Source organism: Martes martes (assembly GCF_963455335.1).
Source record: "Martes martes genome assembly, chromosome: 6".
NCBI lineage: Eukaryota > Metazoa > Chordata > Mammalia > Carnivora > Mustelidae > Martes > Martes martes.
In genome coordinates, this window is record NC_137893.1 from 64,672,876 (window position 1) to 64,696,791 (window position 23,916).

Genomic DNA, 23,916 nt, shown 5'->3' on the forward strand with positions numbered 1-23,916 from the left:
GTGGCAATTATTAACAAAGTTGCTGCAGACATTTGTGTACAGGTTTTTGTGTAGACACAAGTTTCAGGTCCTTTGGTTAAATACCAGGGAGCATGATTGCTGGATCATAGGGTAAGAGTATCTTTAGTTTCCTATGAAACTTCCAGAATTCTTCCAAAGTGGCTGTACCAGTTTGCATTTCCGCAGCAGTGAATGAGAGTTACTGTTGCCCTGCATCCCCACCAGCATTTGGTGTTGTCTGTATTTTGAATTTTAGCCATTCTAATGGGTAGGTAGTGGTATCTCACTGCTGTAGTGTGCAATTCCCTAATGACATATGATTTTAAGCATCTTTTCATATGCTTACTTGCCATCTGTTCATCTTTTTTGGTGAGGTGCCTATTTGGATTTTTTTGCCCATTTTTTAGACTGGCTGTGTATTTCCTCCTTTTTGAGCTTGCATTCTTTGTATATTCGGGGAAACAGTCCTTCATCAGGTATGCCTTTTACAAATATTTTCTCTTGGTCTGTGGCTTATCTTCTCATTCTCTTAGCAGTGTCTTTCACAGAGCAGAAGTTTTTAATTTTAATGAATTCCCCTTATCAATTATTTCTTTCAGTTTATATCTAAAAAGTCATTGCTATATCCAAGGTCATCCAGATTTTCACCTGTGGTATCTTTTAGTAGTTTTATAATGTTGCATTTTACATTTAGGTCTGTGATCCATTTTGAGTTAGTTTTTGTGAAGGGTATAAGGTCTATATCTAGATCCATTTTTTTTGCATGTGAACGTGCAGTTGTTCTAGCACTGTTCGGTGAAAAGGCTATCTTTCATTGTATTGCCTTTGCTCCTTTGTCAAAGATCCATTGACTGTATTCATGTGGGTCTGTTTCTGGGTCCTCCGTCCTGTTCCATCAGTCTGTTTGTCTGTTCTTTCACCAATATCACATTGTCTTGGTTGCTGTAGCTTTATGGTAGGTCTTAAAGTCAGGTATTGTCAGACCTCCAACTTTGCTCTTCTTTAATATTGTTTGGACATCCTTGGTCTTTTTGCCTCTCCGTACAAACTTTGGAATCAGTTTTTCTCCACGAAATAACTTTCCAGGATTTTAATTGGGATTCCATTACATCTATAGGTCAAGTTAGAAAGAACTGGTATCTTGACAATAGTGAGTCTTCCTATGCATGAACGTGGACGATCTCTCTATTTACTTCTTTGACTTTCATCAGTTTTATACTTTTCCTCATATAGATCTTATACACATTTTGTTATATTTATACCTAAGTGTTTCCTTTTGGGGATCCTAATATAGGTGGTAATAATTTGTTTTTAATTATACATCCCCCTTGTTCGCTGCTGGCGTATAGGAAAGCAATTGATGTTTGTAATGTTAACCCTGAATCCTATAACCTTGCTGTCACCCCTTATAAGTTCTAAGGATTGTTTTGTCGATTCTTTCAGGTTTTCTATGTAGATAATCATGTCATCTGCGAACAAAGACAATTTTATTTCTTCCTTCCCAATCAATATACCTCTTATTTCCTTTTCTTACTCTGTTAGTTAGGACTTCTAGTTATCATGTTGAAAGGAGTGATGAAGAAGCCCTGTTTCTGATCTTAGCAGGAAAGCTTTTTGTTTGTCACCACTAAGTATGATGCTAGCTGTAGGTGTAGGGATTTTGTGAATGTTTGAGCACAGATTTTTAGTATCTTGATTCAACAGCAAATTGTGAACATCGTATTTGAGCTTCACCGCATGCAAAGTTAGCAATCAGAAGTGGTTATAATAGGAACATTATATATAAATTGCTGTTTTGCAAGCATACCATGTAAGTGTGTGCATGCATGTAGGTTTGCGTATATATTATAATTGTATAGGGAAAAGCTTAGAAGTAAATAAACCAGGTGAGAAATATTAATAAAAGATAATTTAAATTTGTATAACAATTTACTGCACTGATACTGAGGGATAGATACACTATTTATTTTGAGAATTGACAACACTGAAATTTTTATCACTTACCTGGATGTAGTCTTACAGTCTATAAGTTGAGTAAAGAGGGTGATGTTGCTGGATTCCTGTTGATCGTCCATTTGGCTTTAACCAAGACAGCCTTATTTATAGAAAGGCAAGAGTACATTTTATAATGAGTTGTGATGAGAAATCACGGGATGGGAATTCAACATGATAAAGTAAATAGTAGTTCTAGGAATGAAAAAAACCACTATTTTATTATTTTTAAAAAATATTTTATTTATTTATGATAGAGAATAAGTAGAGAGTGAGAGAGGGAACACAAGCACAGGGAGCTGAAGAGGAAGAAGCAGTTTCCCTGCTGAGCAGGCAGCCCAACATAGGGCTCAATCCCAGGACGCCGGGATCATGACCTGAGCCGAACGCAGATGCCCAACAACTGAGCCACTCAGGCACCCCAAAAATCACCATTTTAATTTAACTCTTCCTTCTTTCCTTTTTTTTTTTTCTTTAAAGATTTCATTTATTTGAGAGAGAGAGAATGAGCGGTGGAGAGGGTAAAGGCAGAGAGAGAGAGAGAGAGAGAGAAGCAGACTCCATGCTGAGCAGGGAGCCCAATGTGGGGCTCAGCCCCAGAACCTGGAGATAATGACCTGAGCCAAAGGCAGACACTTAACCAACTGAGCCACCCAGGCATCCCAATTTAACTCTTATTTCTAAGAAAAGTGAAAAATGTGGCTCTTTTTCAGAGTGGTAAGATCTAAATAAATGGCAAAAAGTTGCTCCATTCTTCTGCAGCACTCAGGCTCCTTCTCACAAGTCTGGGAGGTTTAAGAAAATAATTTATATAGCACATATTCTAAAACCAAGCTAACGTAAAAATGAATTCAGGAACTGTAGTAAAAATGGCATCTGGGTTCATAGTGGTGAGAGTATGGATGATGGAATTTCAGGTAATTTTTCTGTTCTTTTGTTTTTTGTGGGGTCTCAATCTTGCTCTTTTTTTTTAGAAGATTTTATTTATTTATTTGGGAGAGAGAGTGAGCATGTGTGTGTGTGTGTGAGAGAGAGAGAGAGAGAGAGAGAGAAAGAGTAGGAGTTGGGGGAGAGGGAGAAGCAAACTCCCTGCTATGCGGGGAGACCCAGGACTCTGGATCATGACCTAAGCAGAAGGCAGATACTTAATCCACTGAGCCAGAGACGCTCCTCAATCTCCTAAAAAAAAAAAATCACATGGGAGAAGCAGTGGCTGGGGAGAATAATCTTTAGATTTGGCTGCCTGGTTTCAACCAGTTCCCAAAGAGCATTTGGGACTTTCAGTCTAAGACCCAGGAGTCACATGGTCTCCTGCAAAACCAGCTCTGGCTAGTTGATGTCTGAAAGAAACTTGACCCTGGCATGGGTATTTTCAGTCAGAAATGGTGAGTAAACAGCAGAAACACAGAGGACAAACATAAGCCCTTGGAGGAAGATGTAGATTCCAAAAAAGGGAAACCAGGATTGAAGGTAAAGGAGGGGCAAGGTAAAAAGGGAAATGCTCACACGCACACACATACACACACAGAAAATGACCATGGAAAAGGTGAAAACTCCCAGCAAAAATGAAATGCATTTTACTGGGAGGAGCAAGGGGTTAGAGTCTACCCCATGCCATTTGTAAAATGTCCCTCATCGCCTTGGCCTGGGATATTTGGAAAAAGCAGCTCTGTATCTGAAAGCAATCTGAGAAATGCCGAGGGCTGAGGTCTTCATCTGGTGAAAGCCCCAGGGCCGTGCAGCGGAGGGGGATTCTTACTGAGATTTTTGGCAGCTGCAGTCAGTCCCCTTGCTGCCACTGCCCTATGGAAGGTGACAGAGGACTGCCCTTCCTGCTGCTCACGGTGACAGGGTGAAGGGTTCTCTACCAGAAATGACAGTGGGACAGTAGGCAGAATCTGGGACTGTTGGACGCCATCCAGGGTGTATATTGAACTGGCTATTCTAGTACCTTCCGAGAGAGGGGCTTGTAGGTATTTACTCTGATCTGTCCCCTTTAGACTCCAAAAGAGTAACTCTAGATATGGGTTGTTTCTGTATGGCCTAAGGCTTCTCTCAAAGATGCTCTTCAACTAGAGATTTTGTCAAAGCAGCAGGAGGGTCTGTTGAGAAGAGTGAATTGTATGGATTTCATTGTCTCCTGGTTACTAAACCAGAAAAGAACAGAAACCTATCTCTAAATTATTGACAGTTCTCTGTGGTGGGAATAAGGTGTGAGGGTAACTTCCAGTCCACGGTTCGCTCTCTAATGATGGGTAATATTTATTAAGTGCTCGTTGTTCAATCCTTTATGTGACAGTGCCTATTATTATTGTCATTTGACAGAAACGGGCTTGGGGTGGGGGGTTTCAGGCCCTGGGTCCCCAGGAATGCTTGCTGCACGGCCGAAATGCAGACCTGGGCGGCCTGCTTCAGCCAGCCACACCCAGATATATAAACAGCCGAGGAACACCCGGCTATTTGTAGTGCTGGTCCGTACTGACTGCGGATGGGCCACATTTATTTCAATCTTCCTTTATCTCTGTGCCTCCCTCAGAGCCCATCACTTTGCCAGGGAGGCCCCACCAACAATCCGTTCTCACTGTCCCTGTCCAGATGCCCTGGATTTTGTCATCTCTCCTGGAGGTTGATTTTCCTTTTTGTCTCTCCTGCTTCAGCAACGTGAATTAAAAGCTGTCTTCTTACTCTCAAATGCCTCCTCAGCAGGATTTTCTGTTCAGCTATTAAGCACCTCCTGGCTTCTGGTGAACAGACCGACATATCCTTAGCTGTGGGCTTGGGAGAGGAGCTAGGGAAGGGATGTGTGAAACTCCCCTGGGACCCAGGAGTAGGGGAGATTAGTAACGGGGCAGCCCAGCGGTACCTAAGGGAAGTGGGTATGTTTAGTAATACAATTCAGAATGTGTGAAAGCACAAGCAAAATGAAATATCTCCCTTCCTAGTAAGAAAAATGTTTTTTACTGAAAAGCGTTCCAAAGAAATGATTGTGCAATTTATTTCACTGCTTGTAAACTTCCTGCAGGAAGCCTGGATAGACAGAGTGATAAGCCTTTCCTCACTCGCAGGGAGATTGTACACATGTCCATTCTTAGGTGGTGGAACAGTTTTTCTGGTGGAGAGAAACTCCTTTATTATGCAGTGTCGGGCAGCCAGAAATGCCCTTCCTTCCCTGTCTGTGACCAGAAAGACAGCCTTTCTCAAGGCTTCCTTTGAAACTGTTGTTCCTGCAGGGCCTTCTCTGAGACCCCCATGGGAATTAATAACCCCTGGTTCTGTGCCCCTGTCAAAGATTTACATATATTTCATTTGACCTTGGACTTCTGCAGCTCACAGGCATTTAGAGATTATAAGCTCATCATGGGGTTGGTGTTGATTTCTTTGACCCGTTCACAGTACCCTGTGTGGAACAGATAATAAATGCTTGTTGAACAAATGTGAGAGCCAAGGAAGCATTTCCAGAATGCGTGATGGCTGGGATTGAAGCAAGGTTAAGAAACCCGAGCTTCCAGTGTGGTGTGATGAGAAGCTGTTGAAAGGCTCTAAGGAGGGCATAACTTCGTGGGGAGTATGCGGGGGGGGGGGGGCTCTGCCACGTCCGTTCCTCTCTGGTCTGTTGTTGTGTCTGTGGACCAGAATTGTCCCATTTTCGCCATTGGAGGGCTGCCGAGGGGGTTCTGTTCTTTCCCGTTTTCATCTCCATGTGACTGTCCTTTGAGGTGTACTGCCAGCTCCCGTTCTAAGTGATGTTTTTTATAACCACATGAATCTGTCACACTTAAACAAACCTTAACTTTCCTAGAGAGTTAAGCGAACTCCTGGCATTTAATTTTAATTGGAAGGGGAAAAAAAAACGGGGGATCCAGACTATTCCATTACAGTCAGTTAAGGTCAGCCACCCAAGTCAGCAATAAAAAGCTCCTTTAACAATAAATTGTTCTGACTCCAGTAGGTCATCCTCAAGAAGGAAGCTTTAAAAACCCCCAAAATGAATTGTTGAACTCCAAGGCCATGTCAACATGTAAGCCATGGAGGGAAATCATTCCCGGCAGAGTCATATTTACACATCTGCTGTGCGAACAGCATCACAGATCCCCTTCGAAGAAGTTGTAGGAATCTGAACACATTTTGACTAGATGTTGATTGTTTAAGTGTTGAACATAACTTTGAGGGAGTACAAAGGTCGGGAAAGCAGAGCATTCTGACTCAGATGCCTCTGCCTGCTGACCCTGAGAACCCAGGAGCAAAGCGCAACTCCCGGGCACTCACCCAGGCTTCTTAGATCCAGTTGGGTTTTTCAGTACCGGGGCTGACAGCCATCAACGCAAGAAGGAAAAAAAAAACCTTTTCAAACTGGCCTGCTCACTAGGGCGAGTAACTGTTTCGGCCTAACAAGTAGTGTGTGAGTCGGGTTTTTTTCATTTTACTACCTATATCCTTCCTGCAGCGTGAACAAGTTTAGTGTTTATTGCTTGCAAGTAAATTGCCTATTAACATGAGGAGTAACACTCTTTGATAAAGAATGTATGTTTTGTGGGGCACCATACACGAAGAATTCATTTGTTAATTTTTATTTATTTTTTAAAAAGATTTTATTTATTTGAGAGATAGAGAGTGAGAGATCTTGAGCAGGGGGGAGGCAGAAGCAGATGGGCTCAGTCGTAGGACCCTGGGATCATGACCTGAGCCAAAGGCAGACGCTTAACCTACCAAACCACCCAGGCACCCAATGGTTCATTTTTAACTTTCTAAACCATAAGGGTTCCTGCCACAGTTTCTTATCACACACTTCAAGTAATTTCTTTCATATCATCAAAAATCTTGTCAGTTGTCAAATATTCTCATGAATGTCGTGATTTTTTTAAGTTTGCTTTAGTCATAATCCAAATAAGGTATATACATGGTCATTGACAGTGTTCCTAAAGTCTTTACTATCTCTTTTCTCCCTCTTTTTTGGTTTCCCATTCCCAGTGGTTTTGTGAGGAAATCTGGTCATCTTTCCTGTAGACTTTTTCGTAATTCGAATTGTGTTGATTGTATCCCTGTGCCACACTATTTTAGTAGCTCCTATTGTTTATGTAGATATAACACATACACTCTAACTCTTTCCCTAGAATGCAAAAAATCTCAGAACAACCTCAGACATGAATGAGATTGCCACGGTCTATGGCCATTTTTTGCCAGAGAACATGGTCAGATCATGTTTCCAGTGTTCCCTGGCTACTCTCTGCTGTCTCTGTGAAAAGTTGTAAATGTATAAAACAATTAGGAATAATAGGTCACTCAGGAAGCACATCTGTGAAGCACAGTCAGATTCTCTTCAAAAATTACCACAAATCAACTCTTGCAACCATATACAACCTGACACAACTTAACACAAGTGCCAATTAAAAGAGGCAGGTTATTGGGTCCAGTTGACAAGGGGAACTCTTGTGTAAGATTCTGATACAAAGTGCTATGCTGTGTGCTTGGGAATTTCACTGAGGCAAGAATGAAGACAGCTTTGCAGATTGAGAGACCCCTCTCCCCCCAAAATGGCATGTACCTTAACCACAGTAAAAGCTATAGTAAACTCTAAAAGAGCCTGTTCCAAATTTCAGGAATAGCTTTCTCAGCATCCGATGAAAATTGATTGATTAGTTAAGTACTGAAATTTGTTACATAAAATGAGTTTATACAGATCTAAATTTATGATTATAGACTCTTCAACCCAGTATACCTTTAGGAAATGTAATAATTTCAGAGAGAAAAATAGTTTTCAGTGGGGATAAAGAAATTTTTACCGTCAAAGCCACTTTGTATCCTATTTTGGCATGTAATGGGCAGCGTGGTCCTGTCACGTAATAACCTGAGAGTTAAGTTTGACTTACACTTTTTCTTATATTCCCTGCTCTTAGATCAGTGACCAGGTCGAGTGTTATTGCCCTTACATTAAAAAATAAATTCTTAAGGTAGAATCTGGACCCTACTTTAACTTGGAAAGGGAATAACACTCTTTGATGTAGGGCCTGCTTCTATCTGTTTAATAAGCAAAATGATGTTGAAGACTGCGTTGCCCACAACCAAGGAAGGATCCCTTTATGAAACACTTGCTGTGCACCAAAGACCTAAATTGTGATTTATCTGCTTTCCTTGTGCTTTGATAGGAAGGATTCACTCGAAGACTGCATCTAATTAGAGCATTTTTACAGAGCTCTCTTAATAATACTTCCTAAACCACCATCAAAGTGCTGGGTGCTGGGAATTCTTTAAGAATAGGACAGAAGGATCCTTTATTACCCCAGTCTTCCTTGTGGCCAAGAATATTCATTGGTGATACTGAAATTTTAATATCTGGTTAAGACCTATGGCCAGTAAGAAGAATAAAACCGAAATCTGTTCTGTCTTCCTCTTTTCATCACATGCTCCTTTATTTTCATCTTAGGCCTATAGAAGTAAGGGGGAAAAATAGAGTTTTGGTTCTTTTAGGGCTTGGCTCACATCTTGCTTCTGTTGGCTGTAGTAGTTAGCATTCATAATATAGCAAGCAATAGATATGCTTACATAAATTCCTTGGAAAAAAAAAAAGGAATGGTTCATTAGTTGCATATAACACCCAGTGCTCATCACATCACTACGTCAAAACTGATGATGTACTATATGTTGGCTAATTGAACATAATAAAGAAAAGAAAAGAAAAGAAAAGGGACCACAACCTCCCAGAGGAGAGATGGTGCTACCTTCAGGTGTGTTTCTGGTCATGTTCACGGGACACAGGCTCATCCCCGCCGTCTCCGGGGCTGGGCTTTGCTTTCTGTTGGCAACCTGTACCCCAGCTCTATTGCATGGAGTCACTACCTAAATGAAAGAATCTCATCATTCTTCCTTTTACTTCATTATTTCTTGGTCTTTGCCTTTCATTAGCTCCCTTCAAGGATCCCTTCTTTTTTCCAAGACTGACTTTTCTCCCCAACTTAAATCCAGACCTTTCTATCTTATCTTAGAATATAGAGATTGTCTCCACTAATCACCTACCCACCCCCCTTTAAAATCTTCTCTTTCTACTAATGTTCAGATCCTCCACCTTGCAACTGAAGTATTAAAGTATTATCTGACCTCTTGGTTTCCATATCGAATGTAAAAATCTCTACTGTGGATCTTAGTAAATGTTAATCTTCTTCCTTTCTCTTCCTCTTTTGGAAACTTGTCTGTGCTACTTAATCTCCATTCCCTCACCTCAAATTCAACCCTTTTAATTCTGCTGTACTCACCTTCTAAATCCTCGTGGTAGGCTGAGAAATGCTCACCCCTATGCTCCAATGTCTATGCCAAAACCCTGAGATGGGGGAATGCAACCATATTTGGAAAAAGGGTCTTTGCAGACATGATTAAATTAAGGGTCTTGATAATTGGGTGATCTTGAATTACTGAGGTGGGCCCTCTCTGCCCTCAGAAGGGTCTTTCTAAGAGAGAGGCAGGGGCAGTTGGAGACCACGTGTATACACACAAGCCAAGGAATGCCCCAAGCGGCGACATAGGGGAAGAGGCAGGGAATAGATTCTGCTGTAGACCCCTTGGAGGTAGCACAGCCCTGGCCCTGCTGACCCTTTGATTTGGAGATGCCATGGAGCCTCTGAAACTGTGACAGAGGAACTTTGTGTTGTTTCAGGGACCAGGTTTATGGGACTTTGTTATAGTGTCTACAGGAAACTAAATACAGCCCTCTTTTAACACTCTTGGCAAAATTATTAACCAGCGATGCATTGATTTTCACAAAGTGAACATGCCTGAATCGCCAGCACCCATATCAAGAGGCAGAACCTTACCAGCTCTCCAGAAGACCTCCCCAAGTCCCCTTTCAGCCATTGTCCTCCACCAAAGTGTCTGCTGTTTTGACTTTTAATACCAAATTTTTGAACCTCATGTAAACAGAATCATAAGGTATCTACTCTTTTTTATTCGGGTTCTTTTAACAGTCTGTGAGATTCATTCATGTTGCCACAGGTAGTCAGATTTTTAATTCTCACTGCTGTATGGCATCCATTATCTCTGTATAGCATGCTTTATTCCTTCTACTATTGATGGTTTGCAAACAGTACTGTTATGAACATTTATTACATGTATTTTGATGAACTGTGTTTCTGTTGGGTATATGAGGAGGAAGGGATTTCCTGAATCATAGGTGCCTTTTCATTTTTCTCTATATTGTCTATGTTGTCAATCTCATCTACATGTGCTGCTTCAACTGTTACGTCATCGTGATTCTTAACTCTGATTCTGATCTCTGCTGAGATTCAAAATAACAGCTGTCAGTTAGATACACACGCATACACACACACAGGTTTAATGTGTCTCAATCCAATCTCAAGTTCCTACCAAAAAAGATATTTTTTTCTTGTGTCACTTATGTTAATGGCAAGCCATAAATGTTAACTATTCAAGTTTGAAATCACCTTTAATTCTTTCTTTATCCTGCATCCACCCAATCCCTAAAGCCTCTTGAACTCCTTGCCATGTATTCTCTGTATTAGTTTAGGGGCACACTCTCCTTTAAAGGACTCCTCACTGATCTCCCAGCTTCCAGTCTGTATTATCTGTCAGTCCATCCACAAAAATCTAGATTTATCTTCCCTAAATTTGATCCTGCCATACCCCTTCTCAAAACTCATAGATATGGATGGATCACTACTGATTATAGAATCAAGTCAAAATTCTTTATGTGGGCTTTGTGTGTTTTCATAATTGGACTTCAAACTCATTTCTATGAGTATTCATACAAGGCTTCACTGGGAATATTATATTTTAACACTGTCTTCAATAACATTTTTATGTTAAATTGTTCAAAGGGCTTCCTATTAACATTTCTTTCTTCTTTTATTTGAGAGAGAGAATGTGTATGTGAGTATGAGCAGAGGGAAGGGCCGAGAGATAAGGAGATTCCCCACTAGCGGGGAGCTTGACTTGGGGCTTGATCCCAGGACTCTGGGATCATGACCTGAGCCACCCATGTGCCCCCCCATTAATATTTCTTGTAGTAGCTCCTTATAATAGCCATATATTGAGAGTTTGCTCTGCCTAGTGCACATGTAATCCTAACAACAGCTTTGTACCGTGAATGCCTGTTCTTATTCTCCTTTGACAGCTGAGGAAACCATAGCTCAGTGAACTTAAGGTCTTGTCCAAGGTCATCCATCCAGAAACTTAATTAGGATTCAAGCACTGGAAGTCATGAAACAGCTTGTCTGCCATTTACATGTTCATCCCTCCTCTCAAGGCCCCTGGAGATGTTCTCCTTCTAGCTTTTCACCTCTGTGGTGTGCTTTCCTGAGGCTGCATCTCTTCTTGGCAGACAGCTGTGGTTCTGGGTCCTGCCACTCTGGGATGGGCGCCTTCTATGGATATGTGCTAATTTGCCCCTCATGTTCTCTAAAGCTGGAGCATCATGAACTGGATTCTTGTGGCTATTGTCTGGACAAGGGGACTTTCATTTTTATAATACCAGTCTTGTTTGATTTTGCTCCTTCCTTCTCTCCTCCCCCCACTTCCCCTTTTTCTTTCCCTTTGTCTCTTTCTTCTTTCTTTCTCTGGGCTTCTCCCTCTTCTCCCCCCCTTCCTTTTACAGGAGCCATGACTCTCAACATTTTTAAAAGCCAACTTCTGGAGGTTGATCACCTCTGATCACCTATCCCCCAGTCCTCACTTTCTAGATTTAAAAAAAAAAAATCAACACCTCTGTGTAATAATTAAACAAGCATTAAACAAGCAAATTAGGCTGGGGTGGGGACATTACGTATACACTTGTTTTAGCAATATAAGAATGAACCATGTTTTAATCATTATGCATACATGTATTTATGGATCAAAATATTTATTGTTGACACAAATATGTATCATTATACATGATAGGGTTAACTAAATAATGTACAGGGAAATAAAATACTGATGAAGCTACAGGAGTAGTAATTCGCAGCAGGAATTGCTAAATCATGATTAATTCGAGACAGCAGGGATGGTAGATTATTCTTCTGTCCTTCATGAAAATCACAACAGTTTTACCTCTGCAATAGGAGGTTTGCAATTTCCCAACATTGTATATCTGCCAAATTTTAGTAAACCGACCCTGAGTCTCTAGGGAACTCTACCGGGGCACTACTAGGTCATGAATACCATTTTAGTAATTTGCATACAGTAGATTCATGGTAATTATCCCTTATGTATTCATAATATAGAAGAATCAATGGAGGGGCACCTGGGTGGCTCAGTCAGTTAAGCATCTGCCCTTGGCTCAGGTCATGATCTGAGGGTCCTGGGATCGAGTGCCACATCAGGCTCCCTGCCCAGTGGGGAGTCTGCTTCTTCCTCTGCTCTCCCCTCTGTTCATTCTCTCTCTTCTTCTCTAGTAAATAAAGAATCTTAAAGAAAAAAGAAAAATCAATAAAATGCAAGATATACTTCCTTTAAGAATCTAAGATGGGATAAGCATTTGGGGGTTAGTATCTGTTATTTAGGGGATCTCTGTTGGTTTATCAGTTCAGAATTCCCTGGGAACTGACTCAGTTCCCCACTGAGTTTCCTCCATTGCTCTGACCAAGCCCCAGGCATCTTGCCTCTTTCCTTTTCCTATGGTGCCTTTGATATGCAGTGCTTTTGTTTTTTGTCTATGATTTGAGGTGCTCCATTCCAACTCCATGGCCTGATGATGCCTCTTTCACGTTGGCTTCTGTCATCCCTTCCATCAGGCTTGGCCTCCCTGGTCCTTGAGTGTCACCCTCTGTATGTTCCCACTGCTGGCCACATTCTGCCCTATGTCAGTATCTGCCAACTCATGATTCTGTCCCACAAGAGATGGTAAAAACCACATCCAGTTAATTTTTTCTTTTAACTTTCATAACAGCAAATAACAAAACTTTTTAAATAATAAGTGGTCAGGACATTTGTAGAATTAAATTGGTACTGGTGGGTCATCCTGGTTGATTAACCTGTCATGACTGAATGGCTAGTTCTGTGTGATAACTTGGGAAGCTCATGTATGTATGTATGTATGTGTATATATATATACGTGTATATATACGTATATATGTATGTATGTATGTATGTGTGTATATATACGTGTATATATATATACACATATATATATACGTATATATACGTGTATATATACGTATATATATACACATACATACATACATGAGCTTCCCAAGTTCCCAAGTTATCACACAGAACTAGCCATGTATATACGTATATATATGTGTATATATACGTGTGTGTATATATATATATATATACGTGTATATATACACATACATATATATATGCACACATATACCTATATGTAAAACTTGGGAAGTTGACAATGGAGTTTGGGAGTGCTTTGTAGACTATAGCACAGTCCAAATCACTACTGGGCTCTTGTTGTCATCGGTTATCTAATGCCTAAGGAAAGCATTGAATAGATAAAAAGTAACTGAACATTAATGTTCTGTTTCAACTCTACTTTTTACAAGCAACAGAAGCTCATGTAAGATATTTAACTAACAGATACAGCATTATAAAGGAAAAATGAGATAAAAAAAGAAAAACAGACCGTGAACCACTGCCATTTAATGACCAAAATGTAATTAGGCACAACAGTTTTATGTTATGCCCTAAAAATTTATTATGCTTTAATAAACCCCTGGTAAACCTAATTTTGTGCTCCATTTAACATTAACCCATTTGGAAGAAAGGAAAGAAACAATACCTCGGGTAAAAATGTAAGAGATTTTTGTACCTTTCTGTATATTTTTAAACAGACTTAGTCTTCAGTTTGTTAAATATAGCTATTTTACTCACAATATTACCATAAAAACTCAATCAGAAAATTACTAAGTTCATTTGGTCACAAAATACATAACAGAAATATACGCTTTGGTCCCCAAATCTTTTTTGTACCTCCAAATTTATGTTGTGATCTTGAGAACCTCGATATCCTGTAAATATAGGGTGTGTCAGTGAAGAATTAAGAGTGTGGTCTCTCCAGCTAGATTGCTTGGGGTCAGATCCCTCAAAGGATAGAAGTGGTACCACCACTTCCTAGCTGATTTTGGACAGATAGTTTATACATTCTCTGCCTCTGTGTCCTGAAATAGTAATATTACCTACCACAAAGGAGTATTATGAAGATCAAGTTAATATTTGATAAGCATACAGTTCCTGGCACATCGTAATTATTAAATACATGTTTGTGAAATAAAGTGGATAAAGGGTAACCCATATGAATGAGTTTCAAGAATTGTGGAGTATCAGGTGTTTATTTATTATAATTACATCCTTTTTTTTTTGCATTTTAGGCATGATTTAATATCATTTCACAAGGAAGATAATTTTCACCTGTTTGTTTTACTATTTTTGAAAAGATAGTCATCAGAGTCAGGAGGTAGCCATGATAAGATGTTATTTTTGTTAAATAATGAAGTGTTCCTATTTTAAAAATGCTGTGTTACTGGAAGCCCCAACCAGTATATCCAGGTAAAACAAGACACACAACAACAAAAACCCCAAACCATAAAAGACATACAGATTAGAAAGGAAAAAATAAAACCGTTTCTAGTTTCAAATGACATGATTGTTCATGTAGAAAATTCCAGACATGTGCAAATAAAAAAAATAAGGTCTGGAACAAATAAGTGAGCTTAGCAAAGTTTCAGGATAGAAAGTCAATATATAAAAATCAACTGTATTTTTACATACTAGCAGTGAACAATTGGGATTTGAAATTTGAAAGGATACCATCTATAATAGCATCAAAAAAAAACATTTAGGTGTAAATCTAGCAAAATACATGCAGAACCTGTGTATTGAAAATTATAAAATGCTGAGGACAGAATCAAAGAAGACCTAAATAAATGGAGAGATATACTATTTTCATGGATAGAAAGACTCAATACATGAAGATGTTAGTTCTCCCCAAAATGATCTATACATTTAATATATAATATCAGTCAAAATCCCAGGAAGATTTTTTTATAGCTATCAACTGATAGCTCTAATCACAATGATTCTAAAATTTACACAGGAAATCGAATAAAACTAAACACTTTTGAAAACAGAATAATCTAGTTGGAAGACTTGCAGGGCTTAATTTCAATACCTACCATAAATCCACAATTATCAAAACAGTGTAGTGTTGGCAAAAGATAGACACATAGATCAATGGAACAGAATCACCCAACAACAGACCCATATAAATGTAGCCAATTGGTGTTTGATGAAGAAGCAGAAGCAATTCAACAGAGAATGGAAAGTCTTTACAACAAATATGAACCTTGACCCACACCCCACGTTATTTACAAAAATTATTTTAACATGGATCATAGACCAAAATGTAAAATGTAAACTACAAAACTTCTAGAGAAAACTTTCTCTAGAGAGAAAACTTTCATGACCTTGGATTAGGCAAAGATTTTTTTTAAAGATACCACACCTAAACCGCAATCATAAAAGGAAAAAATTGATGCTTTGGACTTAAAGTTAGAAACTTCTGCTCTTCTAAAAATCTGTTAGCAGTTTGGAAAGACAAGTCACAAACCTGGAGAAAGTATTTGCAAATCCCCTTATTTGACCAAGGAAAAATATCTAGATAATATAAAGGACCCGCAAACCTTGACAATAAGAAAATAGATTCAACAATTTAAGAAATGGGGCATAGACTTTGATCACTTCACCAGAGAGACAGAAAAGTACATTTTACTCCATGGATATTAAAAAAATACATTTAGAAAAGAATATACATCTATCAGAACCCATCACACACCTGAACCTGAAGTAGAAAAAAAGTCAGTCTTTTTCTGAGTGGTTGTACTGTATTCAGTATTTTAAAATTATACAAACAAGCATTTTTAATGTCCTATATAACATCCCAAAATGGAGCTGTTCCTGCTCAGACATTCAGACCTGATGACTATGCCTTATTTTGCCTGTACCATTTATTTTGAATGTCTAATTTCTCTCTTAATCTGAGTGCCTTCTCTAGTGCCTTTATTAATTTTAGCATCAAATCCCAGGAGCCCATTCTCTCGAAATCACCATTTCCCCTCTTCTTGTGACAACTTTAACTTAACTAGTATTTTTCTTTGTGTGGCTCTCATTTATTTCTTGTCAACTACTGTTTGGTTTGGTTTCTTTCAGCCCCATTTTACGCTCTCTCTTGATTTTCAAGCACTGTGACTGACGGCGAGTGGCTGACATCTGTGGGAAGAGGAAACAGTGGGCGCAGGAGGCAGATGGGGTGTGTAGGTGGGATGCGATGACTCATTTTCTCATGTGTTGGTTTTTGGTGTAGAAATGTTAAGGACCCCAAAAGAAAACCCTTTATTTGGGTTATAAAGCCCGTAAGTCATTTTAGCCTTGGAAAAATATCTTTTGAAGCTCCTTTGACTTGGCTGCCTCTTTCGTAACCTCATTAAATTCTGTGTCTTCAGCCTTCGTTTGATCTGATCTATTTCTCTTTCACAGAATGTGAATTCTAATCTCACACTCACTAGACAAGGCCAACTGCCCCAAACAGTTTCTTGAGAGTCTGTGTTATTTTTTGTGCTGCTGTTTGGTTTTACATCCACTTGGGTTTTTAGTGTTTTTTTTTTCTTTTATTTTGGTGGGTTCCTAAATTATAAAAGTAATCAATGTTCGTAAGAGAAATTGTTAAAAAAAAATATAGAAGGGGGACACCTGGGTGGCTCAGTGGGTTAAGCCTCTGCTTTCAGCTCAGGTCATGATCTCAGGGTCCTGGGATCGAGCCCCGCATCGGGCGCTCTGCTCAGCAGGGAGCCTGCTTCCCCACCGCCCCCCCCCCCGCCTCTGCCTGCCTCTCTGCCTACTTGTGATCTCTCTCTGTGACAAATAAATAAATAAAATCTTTAAAATATATATATAAAAGGAATAAAGAAAAAAATGCACAATCCCATTACGTAGCTATTATCATGGTTTACATTTCAGTGTACAACTTTGTAGAATTTTTAAATTTCTAAATACACATATGTATATTCACATAGAATATATACATTATAATGTATTATATCTTAATTTATTTTTTTTACTTAATATACCTTGAGTTTACCTCCATTGCTAAATATTCTTCTACAATATAGTTTTCTTTTTAAAATTATTTTAATTCCAGGGTAGTTAACTTATAGTGTTATGTTAGTTTCAGGTGTACAATATAGTGACTCAACGATTTGGTTCTCAATGATACATAATAAACCACTATTTGGGGGTGCCTGGGTGGCTCAGAGGGTTAAGCCTCTGCCTTTGGCTCAGGTTATGATCTCAGGGTCATGGGATCAAGCCCTGCATCGGGCTCTCTGCTTGGCAGGGAGCCTGCTTCCCCCTGTCTCTCTGCCTGCCTGCTTGTGATCTCTCTCTCTCTCTCTCTCTCTCTGTCAAATAAATAAATGAAATCTAAAAACAAAAACAAAACCAAACCACTATTTGAATCTGTCTGTGTACCTACGTACCTATCTGCCTACCTACCTATCTAACCATTTTCCTGTTAATGGATATTTAGGTATTTTCCATTTTTATTGTAAAAATATATTTCAGTCGACATACTTACAAGTAAACCTGACATATTTATGGGGAGTTTCTCAGGGTAAATTCTCAGGAGTAGAGTTATTGGGTCAAAAAGTGTACATAGCTTTAAGGATTACTAAGGTCTCCTGGGAAGTTTAAAATTCTCCTTGGGTTGTCAGAATGTCATTTCTCTGCATCTCCACTGGGAATTCTTTAATTTTTTTGACTACTTGTTAGACAAAAAAATTGGCACTTTAGAGTTTGCTTAATGTGCATTTGTTCATAGTAAGGTATAGATTTCTTTGTGTATTTATTTATCATTTTAGTTATTCTCTTGTGAATTTGCCCGCCCGTGCCCATAGCCTAATTTTCTATTGTAATGTCTTTATGGCTGCTTCTTTGCTCTAAACTGACCGATAAGAGATAATTTATAGTGATATTAACCTTTCATCTGTCACACATTGCAAATATGTTTAACAAATTATCATCTGTTAAATTTGTGGTAAGGTATGTTAACATTTGCATTGTAATTGTGATTTGGAATTGTTTTGCCATCATATTTTCTAGATACTATGATTACAAAGGGAGCTCTTGGTTTTCTTAATGATTTTGCATCTCAACACCTTATTAAATTATATTATTGCTTATAATAGTTATTTAGTTGATTCTACTGGGTTTTCTTGGTTGACAACCAAAACATCTGCAAGTAATGATAATTGTGTGTTTTATTTTATAGTATTACATCTCCTTACTTTGTGACATTAGCTGGGATTTTCAGAAAGCCAACTAGTAGTAGGAATAATTGACTGCCTTGTCTTTTTCCTGATTTTTACAGAATACTTATAAACACAAAGTTGGTAGTTGCTGTGCATATATAATTTTTTTAGAGAGGGAGACTGAGAGCAGGGTGTGTAGGGGCAGAGGGAGAGAGAGAAAATCCCAAGCAGGCGCCACACCCAGCCTAGAGCCTGGTGTGGGCCTGGATCTCACAACCCTGAGATCATGACCTGAACCTGGAATCAGGAGTCAGATGCTCAACTCAATGAGCTACCCAGGCGCCCCAGAATATATATATTGTTTTTCATGTTAAAAGAGTGCTCTTCTATTTTTGTTTTGCAGTTATTTTTAATAAGAAATGCGTTTTGAATCTTAATTAAAAGCACTTGGGGCATCTGTTTAGATGCAGATGAATTTTTTTTTTCCCCATTGAGATATCCCTGCATTCCCAAAATAAATTTTAAACCCATGATCTAGTTTTCTTATAGTATAATGCTTGGTGCATTTTTTTTCATTTTTGTTTCATAGTTTTGTCCATGTATAAAGTGAGTTTGAGACTAACCTATATTTCATTCTTTTGACATTAGTATCAGATATTGCTATCAGGTTTATACTACCTTGGTATAGTCATCTCTGAGCTTTGGTAGAATTTTTATCTGTGTTTATATTTTCTTTCTCAGTCATAATTTTCTATACCTTTGCTTTCTTTCTTTCTTGAGTACACTTGCTGGAGGCTTGCTATATATTAATAATAATGATTAATTAGTTATAAAGTAACAGCTCTGGGGACACCTGGGTGGCTCAGTCGGTTAGGCCGCTGCCTTCAGCTCAGGTCATGATCCCAGGGTCCTGAGATGGAGTCCCACATCGGGCTCCTTGCTCGGCAGGGAGCCTGCTTCTCTCTCCACCTCTGCCTGCCACTCTACCTGCTTGTGCACTCTCTCTCTCTCTCTGACAAATAAATAAATAAATAAAATCTTAAAAACAAAATAAAATACAGCTCTGGATTAATTTATAATCTTACCTATTTCCTTTTTTTAAAAAATATTTATTTATTTAATTGGGGGAGGAAGGGCAGAGGCAGAGGGAGAGAATCTTCAGGAGACTCCACGCGGAGTGTGGAACTGGTCGTGAGGCTCTGTCACTTGGCCCTGAGATCATGACCTGAGCTGAAACCAAGAATCGGCCATTTAACTGACTGAGCCATCCAGACGCTCCCCTGCTTGCTTTCTTAAATCTCATTTTACATTTACTGCTTATTGCAATAAATGGACCTGCTTCTGGAAATTATTTTAATGTTGAAATTCAACAGTGAGCGTTAGCCCCAGCATCCCACCATTGTAGATTTTGCTCAGTTTCCAGTAATTACAGGATCACCTTCGTGCTTAAAAAAAAACAAACAAACAAACAAACAAAAAACGATGGGGGCGCCTAGGTGGCTCAAGTGGGTTAAAGCCTCTGCCTTTGGCTCAGGTCATGATCCCGGGGTCCTGGGATTGGGTCCTGGGATTGAGCCCCGCATTGGGCTCTCTGCTCAGTGGGGAGCCTGCTTCCCCCTCTCTCTCTGCCTACTTGTGATCTCTGTCTGTCAAATAAATAAATTTAAAAAGAAAAGAAATGTTCAAAAAAAAAAAGATGCAGGTTTGCTGCATTTTCTAAAAACCACTTCCGTCCGGGTAGAGCTACAAATTCAAAATTCAGTGGTAAGCAAGGAGGGAAAATCCCTATCCGTTCCTCATTTCCTCTTTGAATACTCAGTCGTTGAAACCAAAATGTGCTTACTGGGCATTATTCAGGTGTCATCTCCTGGGGGGGACTTTGTTCTCTGTTTGCAGATATCGCTGTGGTGGAGATGAGTGATGCCTTCCGACAGCCGTCCTTGTTTTACCATCTCGGAGTGAGAGAAAGCTTCAGCATGGCCAACAACATCATCCTCTACTGTGATAACAACTCAGACTCTCTGCAGTCCCTGAAGGTACCTGACCTGTTTGCTAAGTATTTACTCGGGGCACCAGGGTCCTAGCGATACCTCTTGTCCTTGTGATAACCAAAGCAACGGAAGCAGCTTACATTTGTGAAAGCTTGTTTTTGCCAGTCCAATAGTTATACAATTCCTCATGACAGTTATCTAGAATTCAATGTAGAAATTTGATAATACACAGGTAGGAGAAACTTAGTGTTGAGTTCTGAGCTGGAGTTTGAGTTGCTGTTCAGGAAACTGCGTTACTAGAAGTCGTCCGTGCCCGCTGCCTGCCCGAGAAAGACCTGGAAGTTGCGTAAGCATGGTCAGGCCCTGAGCTGTATCACCATTGGGGGTTTTTCATTGGGCACACCTGTCTTCGACTGGAAATCCACCTCCTACTGGAAGGACTCTAAATAGACCTTCTCTCACTGCTTATCACCAGAAAACTGCCATCCTCTTGACTGGGAAATGCTTTCAATAACTTAATAACTTAGGGAAAGGGGAGATAAGAACCTACCATATTTGTCTACAAATTCAGCGGATCCCATGTCATTCTCTCCAGGATAGGAACATAATGATATGAAGGCGTTTCTTCCGTCCAGAAAGATTAACTAAAATGCTTTTGCAATACAATCATTGTGCGATTCTTTGAAAAGCATTTAACAATTCAGTGAAACTCATGCTGAACCTGATATCATCCATTTCCTTTGTGAAACTTCCAGCTAGCTTTATGTGGCTTTTTCTCATCTATATCTTCCAGTTTTCAAATCGAAGCCAACCTTGGGATGTGGAGTCCTAAAATCCAGAGCCATATTTCTAGTGGCTTAGTAATTGTTATATGAAGATCTCTAACTCCACGACCATCGTGCAAAAAAAAAAAAAAAAAAAAAAAAAAAAGACAAAAAAGAAAGTAACATTTTGCTTTTATCTGAGTGTCTAAAGCTTATATGGCTTTTTCTGAGAAATCTACAGTTACTTTTAGCAAATACATTTGCTGCATGCCAGGCAATGATAGGCTAACCCTTTCCAGAATACTCTGAAATTCAAGTCCAAGGATATTTGCCCGCTCTGTCTGCATCTGTTTTTTTTTAAACCTGGGGCAATTCTTTAAGCTGCCCTACTTTATTTTACCTTAAATTTACCACTTTAAGTAAAGCATCATAAAATTTTGTGTGTTGTATTTTAATTAAATATTTTGATTTGCTACTATTTACATTAACAGTGATAAAGGAATGAGATAGTTTTATTTATTCTTTTTATTGTACTATTTTATTTTCTTTACATTAAGTATTCTAAGCAAGCAGTATAGTGTTAGACATTTTTCACTCTACCCTCTTTTTATTCTTGCCCTACTGGTAGCTGGTGATTTCATTTAGGACTGCTCTTTCCTGGGGAAATTTTTAAAAGCTCATTAAAATTACATTAGAGAGAAAGAATTGAAGCTAATATTATCAGAAATTTGTATGGGACAAATACACTGATTTATTTAATTGCTTTTTACCAGCCTTTGCTTAAAAGTATTATTGGTATATGAATACAATAGTTCTTTAAAAAGGCTAGTCTAGCTAAAACACACTCATTTATCTTGTACATAATAGCTGCTAGTAACCGAGCACTTACTCTGTGCTTTCCCCACTTATATTTTCACATCTAATTCTAAAAACATCCCTGTGGGGTATATTATGTCCTATTATATCACTGTTTTGTAGAACTGCAAACTAAGGCTCAAATAAATTCAGTCATTTGCCCTAGATCATGTAACTAGTAAAGTAAAGCCTAGGTCTGCCTAACTCCCAAGCCCAACCTCCAAACCACTAAACTTTATTGCAATTTCTTCTAGTTAGAAGGATATCCAACTTTCCCTGCTTAGTGTTTTCCTTTAGAAAACCCATCAACTATGTCTGCCCCCCGCCCCTGAGTTGTTCCATGAGACACCCATCCTTTCTTTTCTGTCCCTCTTTCCATTAACTTAAGTTTTTGCCATTGTTGTTGTTTTTAGTTTGTTCCTGGCCCAAATAAGTGTCTAGTTGCAGAGAACAAAGGCCTCTGGGATAGAAAATGTTTTTTTCAATCTAATAATTTCCCGAGCCCTAGAAATTTTTCTGGTCCTCTGCTGTTGAGAAAAGTCTGTGTGTGTGTGTGTGTGTGTGTGTGTGTGTGTGTGTGTGTGTGTGTGTGTGTTTAATTTTACTAATTTCTATTACAGTTCATTATAGGTGTAATCCCTGCCTTCTACCAATAGAAAAGAAAATTGCTACGAAATAAGGCAGAACAAGAGTTATTATACATAAGCTGTTCTGTATAGATCAGCCTAATAAAATAAAAATGAAGCTTGTCCCTGTTTTTGCAGAGCAAATACAAAATGAGAATGCTATTCTTGTCACATAGCTAGCTTCCCTTACGTTGATTCTTTGGACATCTAGAAAGTACAGCGACACCAGTTTAATTTTCATTTGCTGTTCTTTGTTGAAGACAGCAGTTTCTCTTTGGCAGTAAATTCTCTGGATGAAATCATAGGAAAAAACCTTTAAGGTTCAGCTCCTAAAAAATAATCGATAGGAATCCATAAAAGTACCTGAAAGCTACATCTGAGTTTTCATATGCAAGGATATTGGGAATTTAATCAAATCACATACTTGCAGTAAGCTTTGTATCCATTGGAAATCACAAGTACTCTTCTAGAAGAATGAAATAGTTAATTTTTTTTCCAAAAAAGAAAAGATCATTGCACGTTGAGAAAGAGAAGTTGATATTTTTCCCCTTAGCATTTTAACAACACAATTTTCACAGTTTTCTTTAAATATCGTCACAACTTCTTAGGTGTCTGCCAGTGAGACTCTATGCTAAGACTTATATTTGCTTGAAAATAAGAAATGGTCGAAATGGTATTTTTTGGATTACCTTCATGCATTACAGAAATGATCCGACCTCCACTTGGGGTCTCTCAGTAAATGGGAGCGTTAGGTCTGGACACTACTGACCAGTGAGCTCTGAGGCGGCAATGAACGGCCATTGTGTAGAGTGTGGAAATTATTTTAATGAGCCATTTCTTCTAGCATCGAAAATTCCTGTTTAACGACAGCTCTCAGCTCCACTCCTTGAGATTCTTCCCCCTTTTCCCTTCTTCAGCTCCCTCTCTTCCTTGTAGGCCACTCCCCACTTACTTCAGACAATGCTGCTTAGAAAAACAAAGCAAAACAAAACAAGGAAATACCACTGCTCACCATCAGATAGTCAACAGTTAAAAGCCCTTATGATGCCCAGGCCAAGGCTGTAGAGAGTGGGAAGCAGGCCCAGCTGATGGGAGGGGATGCTGGCACTGCTTCCAAAGAGCAGTTTGGCAACACCTACTATTATCAGATGAGCGTGGCACCAAGACTCAGCAACTCTTGCCTCTCGATTTGCACCACAGAACGAGTCTGTGGCATGCAGAAGGAGATCTAATCAACAATATTATATTGACATTGTAATAACCCCTCCCCCAAAGGAATTGGTAAATACCTATCAAGGAGAGAATGAACAAACACCTTCTGGTGTAGTCAGTTAGTGGACTATTACAGAGAACTTCACATGAGTTAACTAGAGCTTTCGTGTCACTGTCCATACAGCTCAAGAACAGTGTTGGGAGCAAAAACAAATTACAGAAGCATGTGTGTGGTATG

At 39.1% G+C, this 23,916-nt stretch overlaps 1 protein-coding gene across 1 annotated transcript in view; it reads left to right on the top strand.

Annotated features, from left to right (window-relative positions):
• MAP3K5 (mitogen-activated protein kinase kinase kinase 5) overlaps positions 1 to 23,916 on the top strand; it is a 198,033-nt gene that overhangs the window by 39,834 nt on the left and 134,283 nt on the right. Inside the window, exon 2 of the mRNA XM_080806936.1 lies at positions 20,127 to 20,266. Within this exon, the coding sequence (XP_080663062.1) occupies positions 20,127 to 20,266 (140 nt within the window). The remainder of the gene's footprint in view (positions 1 to 20,126; positions 20,267 to 23,916) is intronic.